Source organism: Volvox carteri, assembly GCF_000143455.1.
Source record: "Volvox carteri f. nagariensis unplaced genomic scaffold VOLCAscaffold_40, whole genome shotgun sequence".
In the NCBI taxonomy this organism is placed as follows: domain Eukaryota; kingdom Viridiplantae; phylum Chlorophyta; class Chlorophyceae; order Chlamydomonadales; family Volvocaceae; genus Volvox; species Volvox carteri.
This window is the reverse complement of record NW_003307583.1, coordinates 764,618-779,615: the sequence shown is the minus strand read 5'-3', so window position 1 is coordinate 779,615 and position 14,998 is coordinate 764,618. Positions and strand designations below refer to the sequence as shown.

General features: G+C 59.3%; 2 protein-coding genes across 2 annotated transcripts; one reads left to right on the top strand and one right to left on the bottom strand.

The window, feature by feature from the left end:
- Nucleotides 1-3,782: 3,782 nt before the first annotated feature.
- Nucleotides 3,783-7,471, bottom strand: VOLCADRAFT_94908 (uncharacterized protein; the record flags this gene model as incomplete). Its single annotated transcript, XM_002954023.1, has 5 exons — nucleotides 3,783-4,723; nucleotides 4,993-5,179; nucleotides 5,707-6,773; nucleotides 6,888-7,012; nucleotides 7,455-7,471. 5 exons carry the CDS (start codon nucleotides 7,469-7,471, stop codon nucleotides 3,783-3,785), a joined length of 2,337 nt encoding a protein of 778 aa, XP_002954069.1.
- A 506-nt stretch (nucleotides 7,472-7,977) lies between these two features.
- Nucleotides 7,978-14,676, top strand: VOLCADRAFT_106245 (uncharacterized protein; the record flags this gene model as incomplete). The annotated part of the gene is made up of 8 exons (XM_002954107.1): nucleotides 7,978-8,042; nucleotides 8,138-8,372; nucleotides 9,213-9,683; nucleotides 10,598-11,077; nucleotides 11,264-11,686; nucleotides 11,970-12,236; nucleotides 13,420-13,516; nucleotides 13,999-14,676. 8 exons carry the CDS (start codon nucleotides 7,978-7,980, stop codon nucleotides 14,058-14,060), a joined length of 2,100 nt encoding a protein of 699 aa, XP_002954153.1. The 3' UTR covers nucleotides 14,061-14,676.
- Between the last annotated feature and the right edge of the window lie 322 nt (nucleotides 14,677-14,998).

Below are 14,998 nucleotides of genomic sequence, written 5' to 3'. Positions count from 1 at the left end.
ACCGGTTCCGGCGGGGGCGGGGGGGGCGGCTCCGGGGGCGGCTCCGGAACCGTGGGTGTGGGTGGCGGCGTGGGTGGCTTGGCGCTCATGGTGGGTATGGGCAGCGGGGTGGAGCTGCCCCAGGGTACAAAGTGCCGCCTGGCGGCCAGCTTACGACGGAGAGCCTGACGATGATGCGGTGGTGAAACCCGCAGGCAGGGCGGCCGGTGGTGGAGAGGTGGCGGAGGGAACCGAAACCGGAGAGAAGGCTAGAGTCGTGAATCAGAAAAAAAGGTGCAACTGTCGGGAGGCCTGGTGCATCCGCGGCACACCAAAAGGCAGATAAGTAAAAAAGTTCTCCTTCCTACTCCCACTCCCTCTTTCATTAGCTCCAAGCCCCTTTCAGTCCGTTAGCGGCTTTTCTAGGGCCCCAACAAGCTCCAAACACGCAAGGGGTCCCCTCCACACCCTCCTTCATAGTCCCCGCAGTCCCGTGCCGGCCCCCGTCCCCTTCTTCCTCACCACCGCATAGGAAACACGCGTCGCGCACGCACACGCACACGGCGGCTAGTATCCAGCCACCCCCTCCCCCCCTCCCTCCCTTCCCCCCTCCCTCCCTCCCTCCCTCCCTCCCCCCCTCCCTCCCTCCCCCCCTCCCTCCCTCCCTCCCTCCCTCCCTCCCTCCCCCCCTCCCTCCCTCCCTCCCTCACATCGCTCATCCTCGGCGCCCCCTGCACTGGGCTCTGAAAGGGCTTCCGGAGCACCACCTGGCTCTCCATGACACTCAGGAACTTGGACATCAGCGGCTGACGACACGTCTGAAGACTGCGCGACAACAACGGGCCAGGAGGACGCGGAGGGAACGGGGGGGTTTGGGGAAAACGACAAGACGGCTGGTTCATATATGGTGCTCCTGGTGCCCGATGGCGATGGACAGCACTGGGTTTCAGGAGGGATGGTACCAAGTTACAAGTTCCGCACACGGGACGTTGTATTGGTATTGATGCGGGTACGCGGGAGGTCATCGGTACCGTTGGCGGTCCACTACAAGTCCACTACAAGAGCCACGGGGGATTTCTCTACTCACACTCGGCTCGGTCCCTAGTACCCCTCCTCCGGCTGCTGGCCCATTCCTCGCACGCAAAAACACACACGCAAACACATACGCGTGTGACCGTCACCCCTCATCACCGCCAACCCTTATTCCGACCTTCTACACCCGACGCAAACACAACGTCCAAGAACACTGGGTAGTGGTTCCCACCTGTTGTTGACCAGCGCCCGGATGTTTTCCTCTCGCCGCTTCTGCAGCTCCGCCTCTGTGGGTGTTTCGTCGTCATCCGCCTCGTCGCCGTCTTCCCGCAGGCGGCTCACGACGGGTCGAGTCGCCATCGGGAAGCTAGGGGCCAGGGAAGGCCTTAGGATTGGGGTGCGGAAGGCGGGGTTTCGGAGCGGGGGCCAGAAGGAGGTAGCAGCATCAGAATGGTAAGAGAGCGAGCCAGTGTGGCGGACAGTGCTGAACCCGAGAGCTCCAGTCGGAAAGACCGGCTCCAGGGGGGATCGCGAGCAGGGGTTCAGGCAAGGAGACCTGGTGTTTCTTAGTGGGGGGAAAGGGGGTTGCATACACCCTACCTGTGCAATTGTATCCCTTCCCGATATGTCCCTTCCCGTTGTTCCCCTTTTCCGCGGCCGTCGCGCTCCCGTGCGGACTGGGGGAAAGTCCTCAGCTGGCGAAGAGGATGTCGGGGGTGCTTTGTCAGGAGCCATACGAGCCCCTTTTGTCCCATCATGAACTACAAGGCTTAGTTGCGATAAGGGGATGATACAGATGATAGCTCGTTTTGACCGGGAGACCCTGACCTTCTGGCGCCGGGTCGAGGAAGTGCGGCCCCAGGCGGCCTAGGAGGCCGGCCGTGCAGGAGGCCTGGCTTCGCGGCAGGTCGGCCCTTGCTGGGAGCCTTTTCTTCTTCGTCTTCTTCTTCCTCCTTCTCATTTTCATTTCCGCTGTCGTCGTCTCCGCTGTCGCCTTCGGCATCCGTGTTGTCATAACTCTCATCATCATCGCTTGCAGCGTCTTCTGCGCTCTGTAACTCCGGTATGCGCGGCAGGCGAAGAGAGCATCAGCATTTTATCACATGATCCTATTCGACATTATAGGGACGCAGCAAACTTGCCAGGAGGCACTCCTCTTCCTGGTCGCTGTCGTCGCGCGCCATACAGCGCAAGTAAACCACCACAACTCACATACTACACGACAAATTAATCCTCTCCTATAAACTGTAATCTGCAAGGCAAATTCTTGTCGTGCTATGCAGCCAGCCTTGGATGAATGCCTTGACAGTTCCGTGCTGAGCGTGGTCTGACCGCGGACTCACGTCCGTCCTAAACAGTTTGGTTCAAAGTATTTGTCGAAGAAAAAACACGATTTTCCGCTTCTTTTTAAAGCTCGCTTGCTAGCACCGTGTTGGAGGCAGTCCTAGAAATGAATGCAGTAGCTGTACGTAGCTTTAGTGTTGCGCTAGTTTAGCCAGAGGCAGCGAGGAGATCTATCGAACATAGCACGAACGTGAAAATTCATTTTTGTGCGTAGCATTCTTCTTGAAGTAGTAACAACACCATGGGTTTCGGAGCTCTTCTCTTTCAGATATTTCAGAATGCATGTTGCGTGTACGAATAGCAGCTCTTCGCCGACTCATGCGTTGCGCAGCTAAACGACCTCAGCCATTGCTCGCTTCAGCACGCGTAGTCGTATAGTAAGCGAGGGTCTACCAGCAACGGTGAGACGGTTTAATTATGGCTCGCACGTGAGTTTAAAATAAAAAAATTCGGGACGTCCACAAGTGCGTGCCGCACACACAGCATCAGGCATGCGACCATCTCCCGAAGCCAACACCCTGCAGCACGCACACATATATACACGCACACGCCTGCATGAGCAATTGGCAGTGTATGGCAATCTGAAAAACAACATAAACAAGCATACATACATACATACATACATACATACATACATACATACATACATACATACATACATACATACATACATGCGTACATAAGCACAGCAAGGAGACGTGGCAAGTAAGCCATGCCATTCGCGGTACAGCACAACCACCCCCAGACCTCCTGCTTGGACGCGAAGTCTTGGACCCACCATCGGGCAGCTGAAGTTCGTAATCGTTTTAAGCCCCTGGACGACGCGAACGACATCGGAAATTCCAAACCCCAAATCGAAACGAGGCCATGTTCTGTAGCTGCAAGACATGCCCGACTTATCCCCATTTGCCGGCGTCGTCAACTTACCGTGGCCATCACTTTGGCATTGCGCTGTACCCTTGGGCCGACCCCGGCCTTTCCCCACCTAGCCTCTCAGCCTACACCCGCACCTAGCCGCCCACAAACCAGTGCAACCCCCCTTCCTTCCCTTCCATTTCGGCCCATCCTCCTTCCCATCTCACCCTCCACACATACACAAAAAAACAGCATTAAAAGCACCACCCTCGCACCCATCGCTCCCTACTGTCAATCCACCTTGCTTACATCATACGTCCCACCCTCTCACCCACCCTTCCAGGCCACCATGTCTCATTCCACATCCAACAATATTCCGCTACCTGACTTTTCCTCGGCCTTTCCGAAAACCCAAACGATAAACCTCCACAGCCCGTGTGCCGCAGCCTGTGTCAACGCACGTCCCTGTAGACCTGCAAATCTCCAGCTTCCCCCAACCGGGACGGCTGAGCTGAGCTGAGCGAGTCCCAAAGCGGGCCCGAAAACACAGATGCACATTACACAGCGACATGCTACCGCAGCTGGGGCAGTGGTGGCGGCATGGCGGCGGCCGCACCGCCACCACCCTCAAATGCCACGAGGTCCTCCGCGCTGAGCCTCCCTTCCAGCACAAGTCGTCCCACCTCAGGTACGAAGTGCGCGCCGTCGCTGGCGAGCAAGTCGCACAGCCAGCGGAGCCGGGCAAGGTACGACTCGCCGCCGGCGCCAGGCGTACCGAGCTGGCGTGCTAACTGCGCCTCAATGGCCAGCGCTGCCTGTACGGGCTGTACAGGCGTCGCGCCGCTCAGCGCGTGCGCCAGTACGGCAATGGCCTTGTCGCGCAGCGGCTCCCCCGTTGTCGCAAAGGCTGAGACGATGTGCTGGCTGTATGGCGGTGCCGAAGGCGCAGGCACCGCTGCGTCCGCCACCGCCACGTCGGCGGCGGCCGGCGGAGGCGGCGCCGAAGGCGCCGGCGCCGGCGCAGGAGGCGCCGACGCCGGAGGCGGCGCCTGTATGCCCAGATTGTTCATGGCGTCCCGCAGTGACTCCTGCGTCTGTCCCACCTTGGCCTCGTTCAATCGCTTGATGACGGCGACGATGCCCTTCATGTCCGCCGCCACCTGAGCCAGCGGCTGCAGCCCGCCCTCCCCCGTCAGCGCACCCCCCGCCACCGCCTTGGCGGCGGTCTTGCTGGCGCGCATCACCATGGCCGCTAGCCGGGAGTTCTTGTACGACTGAAAGTTGAAAGGATGGTCATACAGCGCCTGCGCGCAGCTATTAAGCTCCGAAACCGCCTCCGCCTCCTGGCTGCGGGCCTGCTCTAATTTGGTCAGGGCTGCGGAGATGCGATCTGAGATTCGGCCCTCAAAACTGCCGCCGCCGCTGACGCCACTGCCGTTGCCGCCAGCGGCAGCGGCCGCTGCCGCCGCAGGCGGCGGCAGCGCCGGCGCTTTGACCGCTTGCGTGCCAGCCCCTGTGAAACAGCGCACAGTGCACGGGGCTGGGGGTTAGAAAGCTCCATCACTCGTTCAAAGGCCACCTATCAGACGACCATCCGCTGTCAGGCCCCCAGCTGTGCTTCCCTCCGGATGTGTCTACTTTCCTTACCGGCAACAGACGCAGCCACGGCAGCAGGTATTGCAGGCGCTGCAGCAGTAGCAGCCGCAGCCGCAGTAACGGCGGTGGCAGCAGCAGCAGCCGCAGCCGGCTTCAGCGCCTGGCGCTTGCCAGCTCGTTGCCTACTGGCCCCCGGGGCTTCCTCCCCGTCGGGGTCACCACCGGCCGTGGCGGCGCCGGCGGCGGTGGCGGCAGCCGGCACAGGAGGCGCGGCAGCCGGGGCCGTCCCGGCTGTGGCGACGGCGCTTGGCAGCAGGGCTTCCGAGCGCTGACGCTTGTGTCGCTGACTGGACGGCGGGGACGCCACCGAGCCCTGCCGAATCCAGAACGACACCGGGAGATACGGCATAGAGTACGGCAAGAGGAACGGGGACAGTGAGGGCGAGGAAAAATTACCACGAATTACCAACATTGAACACACGCCCCATCGCCATGGGCAGACATATGTATAGAGGATGGCGCGCGACGGCGGTTCTCATATCATGGGCTTCTGACGAGTCCGTTTCGTGTCAGACGCCGTACAACACCTCGGCCTTTCAACAGGGTCGAGAATATCACGAAGGAGAAACGAGACACAACGGATGTGAGTGTACGACGCCACGTGGACTTGACACCCGCTGGGTCGAAAAGCCACGCAAAGAGGCAACGCAGTGCAACATCGCCCCAACTTCGTACGTGTCTGCATGTGGTCACAACTAGCGACCCATTGCGACGAAAGCGCACGACGTGATTGGCTTTTGGCTTGAGCGCGTCTCTCACCCATCCCCCCAGCACGGCATCCCACTAACACCCGCCAACAGCCCAACAGCAACCACCAGACAGATGACTCGACGGCCCTACCTGTGCATCCTCCATGATGATGTCATCAGCAGCCTTGGGCTCGCGCGCTAGCGCCGTGGGCGGCGGCTCCGCCGCCGCAGCAGCAGCTTCCGCTGGCGGCACCTTGGCGGTGGGATCCGCAACACTCTGCGGCGGTGGTGGTGGTGGTGGCGGCGACGGCAGCTGTGCCGCCTCCGCTGGCACGACGGCCGCCTCGGCCTCCTCCGCCTTCTCCTCCGCCGCAGCCGCCGAACCCCGCCGCTGCCCGCCGCGTGTGCCGCCGCGACCCGCGCCAAAGCGTCCCTTTGCGCGCGCCGACGCGGCTAGCTTGCCGGTAGCGGTGGCGGTGGCGGCTGCTGCCGTACCGTTCCGCGTCCTGGAGACATTACCCTCAGCGTCAGCCCCTGCCCCATCATCATCTCGTATCGGCTCCGGCTCCGGTGCGGCTGCCGCCACTGCTGCCGCCGCCGCCGGCGAGGCAACACTCGGCGCTGTCGCCGCTGCCGCCACCACCACCGTCGGCACGGCCTCATCCTCGTGCATCCCCGCGCCTTGCCCTGCATTGCCAGGTGATGTGGGTTGCACCGTCGGCGGCAACGGCGGCGCTGCTGAGCCAGTAACCCCCTTGCGCGTGCTGCGTCGTGTGGAAATGACAGGGGTGTCCTCCGTCGCATCTGCCGCCGGCGGCGGCGGCGGGGGCGACCCCGTTGCCTCGTCTCCTCCACCTTGGCTCCGCCTGACAGCAGCGCCCACGCCACGCGTGCTGTGTCGCGTGTGCCGGGCTGCGCTGGCGACACCACCGCCGCTGCTGCCCTCCGCACCCTCTGCTGCTGCCGCTGCTGCCTCCGCGCTGGCAGCGGCGGCGACGGGTTGCTGCTGCTTCCGGCCCCGAGCCGAGCTTCGGAGGCTACCTTGCTTTTCAAGTGGAGGGGGCCCGCGGCCGCTGGGGCCCGGGTCGTCACCACCGCCATCCCGTGTGGTAGCCGCGGAGGCGCCACCGCCGCTGCTACCGCGACGGCGATGCTGTTCATCCGGGGACGACTCCGCGACTTCTGGGTCCGCCGGCGGCCGGGAAGCTGCAGCGGCAGCTGCACGAGAGCGCGTGGTACGAGTTGTTGTCGGTAGGGCGTTTATGGCAGGAGGGGAGCCGTCGTGCTCTGGGTCAGAGAATCCCCTGCCGCTTTTTTTGCTGCCGCCGCTACCCCGGGCACGGGAGCCAATGCGGGCGAGGGTACGGCTCGTGGGTGATATTTCCTGGTCACGAGCATCGCCGTGTGGCTGGGATTCGGATGTGGCTTGTGTTTGCGTCTGCGGCTCCGTGTCGGGTCTGTGTGTGGTCGCGTCGGAGAGTTGCGCCGGGGCTGCTTGCGCATGTTCCGAGTCGGGCTGCCCGGCCTCATTTCCATTCCCGGCCGCTGCTGCTGCTGCCTGCTGCTTTATTGCTGTTGGGTCGCCGCCGTCGGCTGTCGCAGTGGAATTGTGACGTGCATCAATTCCTTCCTCCGGCCCCGTGTCCGGTGACGCTGCAACGCGAGCTTCTAGAGCTTCCTGTTGGTGTTCTGTGGCTACTAAGTCAGCGGAAGCTGCATGATCGACCTGCAACACTTGCACCGGGCAGCGATGGAAAAGACGTTGGCGGGCTGTCTTCCGTATAACATGGAATGGCAGGACTAACGGTACCAGCGATTAAGATTAAGTAAAACGAAAATCACCTTTTTGGTCATCGTCCAGGTTCGTCCAGATAGTCTACTTGGGAGGCGGTCCCTTACCGGGACGCCTCGCACATAATAAGTAAATCAATCTGAGATGTTTCTTTAGCACAAAACAGTTCGCATGGGTTCTCCAAACTGCATAATCACATTGTAACAGCAAAAACTGTGGAGGAACGGCTGGCAATAACTAAACCTCTTAAGAAGACACAGGACAAAGACAGTAAGCTGATATGAAGTACAAGACAAATACTTGTCTCACGCTGTATTCCTTACAAAGACGAGACGGTAAACGGGAAATGCCGTACGGGGACGGATAGTTAACTATTTCAGCGCGTTGGCCGTAAGGTTAAGGTGCAGTGGACAACCCATTCAACTGCCATGTCTGAAGCTGCCTGTCATATTATTCATTGCACCTCGTGACCTCATCGCTGGCCTAAACGTGGTTTATCGCTGATTCACTCTTACACACATTCGTGTAGTGCTGCCGGCAGAACGGCAGCCTGCTGTGCTTATTGATTAGCTGGTTGAAGTTGAAGTCAGGGGCTGAAAGAGTTACTGTCAATAGGGCTGAACGTGTGGAATGTGCGCCTCCAGGCGGCAGCTGTGGTCAGCATTCCGGCATGCTGCTCGCCAGTTCTCTGACACGTAGGTTCATATTTGTCGGTTAAGCTGAGTTGCTGCTGTTGGGTGCAGCTGTTATGTTGCGCGCTTTTCATCAACTGACTCGACTTCTTTAACAGGACGACGGTGGCAGCTGGGAACGGGCCATCGACATCATATGATCTGGTCACAGGTCATGGCGCTGCCCTCTTACGGTCCACGTTTTTAGCGCGTGCTTCAATCATCTCGAGCCTGCCAAGGCAACGGCAGATAACAAGGGCGTTGCGCCGTGACACTGAGGCCTTTGCTCGGCAGTGGCGTGACTTCAAAACGGTTGCTCTTGGGTCCGGGGTTGGTGTAACGCAAAGTGGACAGGTGCGCTCCATGGCCTCTTTGGCCTTGCGCGCCATGCGGCCGGACGCGCAATTTCTCACGTGCCATTTCTTTCCTTCCCTCCTGTCCCCCTTATCTCGGCCTGAAGTTGGTTTTATGTGTGTGTGTTTTGCAGCATGCCACGACGCCCGTCCGGTGACCCGATTTGCATGCGTATCATAGACCTTCCCTTGCGCTGTCCCCCTGCTGGCAAGCGACCCCTGTCGGCACGGCACAAAACCGGGCAAACTCCCCCTCTTCCACCCTCTAGTGATCTTGTGCATCTGCATTTCGCATGTAAGTCCTCTGCTCAAAATTGCAAATGCGCATCTGCACACCGTTCCTTTGAACCAACTTTAATCCAGCTTCTTTTTTTCAGAAAACGTCCTTTGGCGTCTTTTTTTGGAAAAAGAACAGCCCCTGCACCACATACCGAGTAGGTTTGCCGTGGTCTTGTGTCCTTAATCCCCAGACACCACGTCCCGGTGGCACAACATTTCCCATCGCCGCATCACTTCTCCCATCGGTAAATTGGAAACCCAGATCCCGTTCTATCGTACCTTCCCTTCCCGATCAATCAAGCGATCCAGTCGCCACCCCACCCACGCGCCGTCGCCTCCCCGTCCCCCTCCCCTTGCGTGTGTTTTTCCCCCTCCCCGACATCCGATCCCCGTTATCAGCATCACTCGTCTGTGGTTCGCCTCCCCCCACCTACCCCCCCACCCGACCGCGTTCCTGTCCTGCTCGTCAGCACTTGTTTCGGCAGTTGAGTTTTCCCTACATTCCCCCTCCCTCCCTTCCTGGTTCGTCTTCCCCATTCCTTCCTCCCCACCCCAACTACAGAGCCTTTTCACAGCCCTCCTTCCCCCGGCACTTCTCTGGCTGCTAATGGTCCTCCCGGCCAGCTACCGAGCCTACGCTTTTCGCCTCTGCGGCCTGTCTGACGTTAGCGCGCAATTACCAAACAACCACCAGCAGCAACAGAAATCGATATTGAACACGACCTCCTCCGGCGCGGACGGAGACGACGCCGCGGCGGCGCCTTTTCTTGGCGTCCTCCGCGCCTTATTGCGCCACCTTGGAGTCTCGGACCTCGCACATGCGGTTGTCGATGAGGTGCTGTTGGCGACCCGCGCCGCGTACTTGGTGTTGCTGTTCCTGCCTGCGCTGCTTACGGCGCCGCTGGTGTCGCTGATGGGCGGTGTGGGTCGTGAGCGGTGGCTCGGGCTGGTGCAGTGGACGTTGGAACATGCGGGTCCTGCGTTCATCAAGTGGGGCCAGTGGGCCTCCACTCGCCCGGATCTGTTCCCTGAGGTGCGCGGGGGGCGGGGGGGGGGGAGGGAGGGGAGGGAGGGGAGGGCAGGGGCAAGGAGGGGAGGGGAGGGGAAGGAGAGGGGAAAGGAGGGGAAGGGAAGGGAAAGGAGGGGAAGGGAACGGAGGCGAGTGGAACGGAGGGGAGGGGAGGGGTGGGGAAGGAGGGGAGGGAGTCATGAGTAAGAAGGGACTGGGTCATCTGCTGACGGAAGGTTAGGGTCAAAGTTAGGTGGGAGGGAGGGATGAGGGGACACGCATTATGGCGCAAGAATGCAGAGGGGGGACGGGGAATGGACGGTGGATAGATGGATGACTGGGTTAGGGGGTGAGGTTGAGGGCGACTGGTTGGGTGAGGATGAGGGTGCCGGACTGGGTGCATAGGGGGGGGGAGATGACAAGAGGGAGGGAAGGAGGGCGCCGGGCAAACGAGAGGCGACTCGGTGACTGGTAGTGGGCGTGAGTGAGCGTGAATGTGTAGGCAGCCATAGACGGGTTATCAAATGTGCGGGTGGTGGGCACACATGAGTTCAAATCCCAGTGGCCGCAACCCTTGCACAAGCCAGCCGGGGGGAACGGGGGGCGCGTATAATCGTGACGTGAGTTGACTTCGCACAACGCGATTAGGAGTCTATATGCGATGAATGTCGCTCAGCATACTTTTCCTTGATGGTTTCCAATAATTATACGGTATCGAATTCTGTCTAAAATTACTGCGCTCTTAACACATCCCAGGCATGTTTTCATGACCTTTTGTCGAAAGCTGAATGTAGCGTATCGTACGTGTCATAACTCGTATACGCATCCCCTCCATTGTTTTATCATTCGCGCCACGTCTTAGACCTTAGACATACTCCGTCTCTTTAAACTCTTCTTATTTTTATTCCTCTTTTTGATTCCCTACATTTCGTTTACAGGACTTGTGTGCGCATTTGGAGCGGTTGCAAACTTCGGCTCCCGCGCATTCCCCCGCGACGTCCATTGCCGCCGTCGAACGCGCTTTTAGGGCGCCGATTTCGGAGCTTTTTGACGCCTTCGACGCTCGACCCGTCGCGAGCGGCTCGATTGCGCAGATCCACGCCGCAACGTTGTCGGAGCGCGGCGCGGCGCTTGTCGGGGGCGGCGCCGAGGCGGGCGCCCGCGTCGCCATCAAAGTACGACACCCAGGGGTTTCGGAGCTGATGCATCGCGATTTTATTTTGATGCAGCGCGCGGCGGCAGCGTGTTCGCGCATCCCTGCGCTCCGTGAGCTTCGACTCGAGGAGTCAATTCGGCAGTTTGGTGGACCGTTGAAGGAGCAGTTGGATTTGTCAGTTGAGGCGGCGCACCTGCAGCGCTTCAACGCGAACTTTCGGTCCTGGGGCAATGTCAAGTTCCCGCTGCCCTTATTCCCTTTGGTAGGCGCCTCCAGACGTCTGGACTTACGAGCTTCCGATTTTGAATACGTTTTTTTTTCTTTTCGGGGACGCGTGGTGCGCTATGTCAGGGCTTTAGGTTCTTGGAACGGGGTATCGGATTTGTTGTTGTGGTGGTGGGTTTTATTAAGCTCTTGCTTCCACACATGCACGTGCACGCGCGCGCAGGTAACTCCCGACGTGCTGGTTGAGAGCTTCGAGGAGGGCGACCTCATCACGCGCTACGTGCGCAACCCCCACCGCCACAACGCCATGCTAGCCCAGACCGGCGTGGACGTGTTTCTGACCATGATGCTGCGGGACAACTTCATCCACGCGGATCTGCACCCGGGCAACATCATCGTCAAGGAGGCTGACCCGCCCTCGCCTCTGGCCGCCCGCGTGGCTCGCTGGCCCTGGCTGCCCGCCCGCATCCGCTCCTGGCTCCTGGACCGCTCTCCTCGCGTCGTGTTGTTGGACACTGGGATGATTGTCGAGCTGAGTGACTGCGACCAGTCGGCGCTGCTGGGTTTCTTCAGGGCGCTGACCCAGATGAACGGGAGGACGCTGGCGGCGGAGATCCTCAACATGTCGGTAGACGGGACGTGCAAGGTACGCGCGCATGTGTGAATGTGTGCATGTGTTTCTTCTTTGGGGCTAGTAATGATGCGCGCTGATGGCGCATGTATGTTCCCCGTGTACGTTCCCCCTCTTGCTTTAATTATAGCCCGGGGGGGAAAGGGTCATACACACACGTATATGGATGGGATAGAGGAGGTCTGCCTTACAGGGGTCTGCCTCAATGAAACAAGTGACGTGTTCCCGATAGTGTACTCTCTCGCGCCGTCCTTCCCTGACACCGCCCTTCCTCGCACCGCATGACGGCGTTTGTCAGGATCCCGCCGCCTTCGCCGCCGAGCTGGATTCCCTGTTTCGCAACATGGACCGGGAGCACCTCCGTCGTGAGTCGCAATCCGTCATTCGAGATCTCATAGAGCGGATGCGGCAGCACCAGGTGACGTTGCGGCCGTCCGTGTCCACGGTGGTGGTCACCAGCATGGTGCTGGAGGGTTGGAGCAGCAAACTGGATCCGGATGTCCGGATTCTGGATACCATGCGAGACATGCTGGCCACGGATTGGGGCGAGCGGATAGGCAGGACGGTCGATAGGATTGTGGGGTCGGGGCAGCTGCTGGACGTGTAACTGACAATGGATCGCGTGGATGGCAGCAGTGGGTGCAGATGATGAGAGGTGTTGTTTTTTGGGGGGGGGTTGGGGATGAGAGGGAGGGAAAGTGGGAGAGGGTTGGCAGTGGTGAAATGGCCGCTGGAGAGCGGAAGGCCGATGTAGGGGTGTGAGCTGGCAGGGGCGAACAACCCGCTTTAGTGCAGTTGTTTGTTGAGGTGGTCGTTTGTTGGTTGTAGGTCAGAGGAAGTGTCGTACGGTTTTGCTGTAGAGGTGTGAAATGGCGCGGTTTAGAGGCCTTCCGGAGTAGCGTGCGTCCTGGCTGAGAGGTGGGGGGTTCGATTCCTGTGAAGTTCATAAAGGTTTGTAAATGTATACGAGGTTTGCCGTGGGCAGGGGGAACGTTTTTACCTGCAGCTGCGGCTACGGCCGCGGCCTGTTGCGTGGTGGTGCATGTGCGGATAACCGCCGCACGGGGCGCTGTTCAAATGACCGTATACAGTGGTTGTGTTTGTGCTTGCACTTGTGTACTGTACGGCGGCAGTGAAGTAGGGTCCGGGGGCAGCTGGATCAGCCTCGTGAATTGCGTTGGTCATCAGTATCCGTGCAGGCAGAGACAGGCAGGCGGGAAATGATGTTAAGATGCATGGCTGTGTTTGTGTGTGTGTGTGTGTGTGTGTGTAAGGGAAAGCGTGGGGTTAAATGTTGGTGAAGGCTGCAGGAGGGAGCCAAAGGGGTGTAGGTGTTGGCGACACAAGGTGAAGGAGGGCCTGGGGGACCTTTCCGAGCTACATCCGGCTCCCTGTGTCGTCTTCCGCCGCTGCTACTCCTGCTATTGCTGATGCTGGTGGTGCTGATGCTGCTGATGCTCATGCGGGTCCTGCTGGCTACACAGTACGGTACTTTTGCCGGTCTTCATCGTCATCATCATCCAGATTTTGGCGCTCTTGGTCTCGGGAATGTTCGTTTCAACGTGACGGATTGCATGCGGCACCCCCGTGACTTGAGGCGACGCGTCGACGTCATCGTTGCCATCACTGTAGTCGTTTTTTGTCGCGTCACGTGTTTGGTTTCCCCGGGTGTAGTCCGCCCTAACTCAGCCCCTGCTCGCCCTTCTCCTCCCCCTGCTTCCCCGTGCACTCCCCTCTTGGCGCTCCAGCATGGTGTGGTTCCCGTCGTTCCAACTTCCTCGCCTGCCTGTTATCCCACGTTGTGCTCTCTCTGGGCATCTCTGGAGCAAAGCATTAGAAGCGCGCGTGAGTGTGAGTGTGTGTGTGTGTGAGAGAGAGAGAGACAGAGAGAGAGAGAGAGAAAGAGTGTCTGTATTTGTTGTCTTGTTTGGCAGGAGAGCCCAAGCTTGGGGTCGCTTGTTGCTTCAGATCTGCTCCTGTGCCAAGGAGGGCCCAAAGGGGCTACGGGATCAGGATTTTCGCTTCCTTAAATATTGGCCGCGTGGCCCTCACCTCACCTGACAGGACCTGACAGGACCTGACGCTGAAGGTTGTTATCTTCACACACGCACACACCCGAATTGCGAAGCCCATCCACCCCGCTCCCGGCCTGCGGGCCCAGCCACACGCACATGTGCTGAAGCGCGTGCTCGTGTGATACACACAGAACTCCGGAAAAGGAGGTTTTCGGTATTTGCGGATTTGGAGAACGGTGTACGGCATACAGTGTACGGCTTGGTCCTCACAGCTCGGTCTCGTTGGCGAAGGCTCACTCGCCCGCCATGCAGGTGGCCTTGTGCTTGTGTGTCGTATGCGCATGCGAGAGCTGGTAACTGCTGGTAACTGCTGATGGCGCTTGGCTAGCGCACTTTTATTGAGCTGTGCGGAGAGGTTGTAAACGTAGCTCTTGATGTGTATAAACTTGTGGCCAAGCGTGGCTCAGGCACTGTAAGGATAGCTGTGGGGAGGTGATGTCGTTTCTTTTAGGGTGGTGTCCTGCTTTGCTGACATACTTGTTTGTGCATGGTCCAGTTATGTGTTGGTTGAGTAGTTGAGTTTGTGACGGGTGGAGCTGAGTTTGCCACAGGTGGAGCATGTACAACTATTCTTTTGATGAAAGAGTAGGCAGACGCGGGCTGGCGGGTTGACTAAGTGGGTTAACCAGGTGGGTGAGTGGGTGGATGTGTGCGTGCGCATTGTTTTGTGTGGGTTTTGTTGGCGATGGCCTATGTTGCGGATGGCGGCGCCAGAGCAACAGGAGCACAGGCCAGGTTGGCTGGCATCAAGGCTGCTGGATGGCGCTGGCGGGGTTCCGGTGTTTTGCATCCACTTGCGCGGCGACAGTCCAGTTGCCCGGGTAGCGACTGAAGTACTGCTGTGACTCGTGATTGATTGTAGTTTCTGTGAGTAGAGAGATATGCCGGGGCTGGAAAAGCCGCGCTCTAGTGCCCTAGTGTGCCTTGACAGGCGGCCGCAGCGAATTGCTGCGCGTCTTTGTCATAAGAGGCGCCATCCTGAACGTGAGGCTCGAGGATTATGAGAAATTCAGGAAGGCATTAGGAGAGTGGCTAATTCAGCCTTGGAAATCGGGGGGAATTTCAGTGGATTCAGCTTGGGAAGGGTTTTGACGCGGTCCCCCTTTTTCTCTCTCTCTCCTGAATTGTTGCGAGCACGCCGTGACATTGATTTCGTGGCTGTCGCTGCTGCCGCTGCGGCAGCCGCTGCCGCCGCCCGCATCTTACGGCCCGTAGTATTGTTATTACCATATAGAATCTACATAAATTAAAT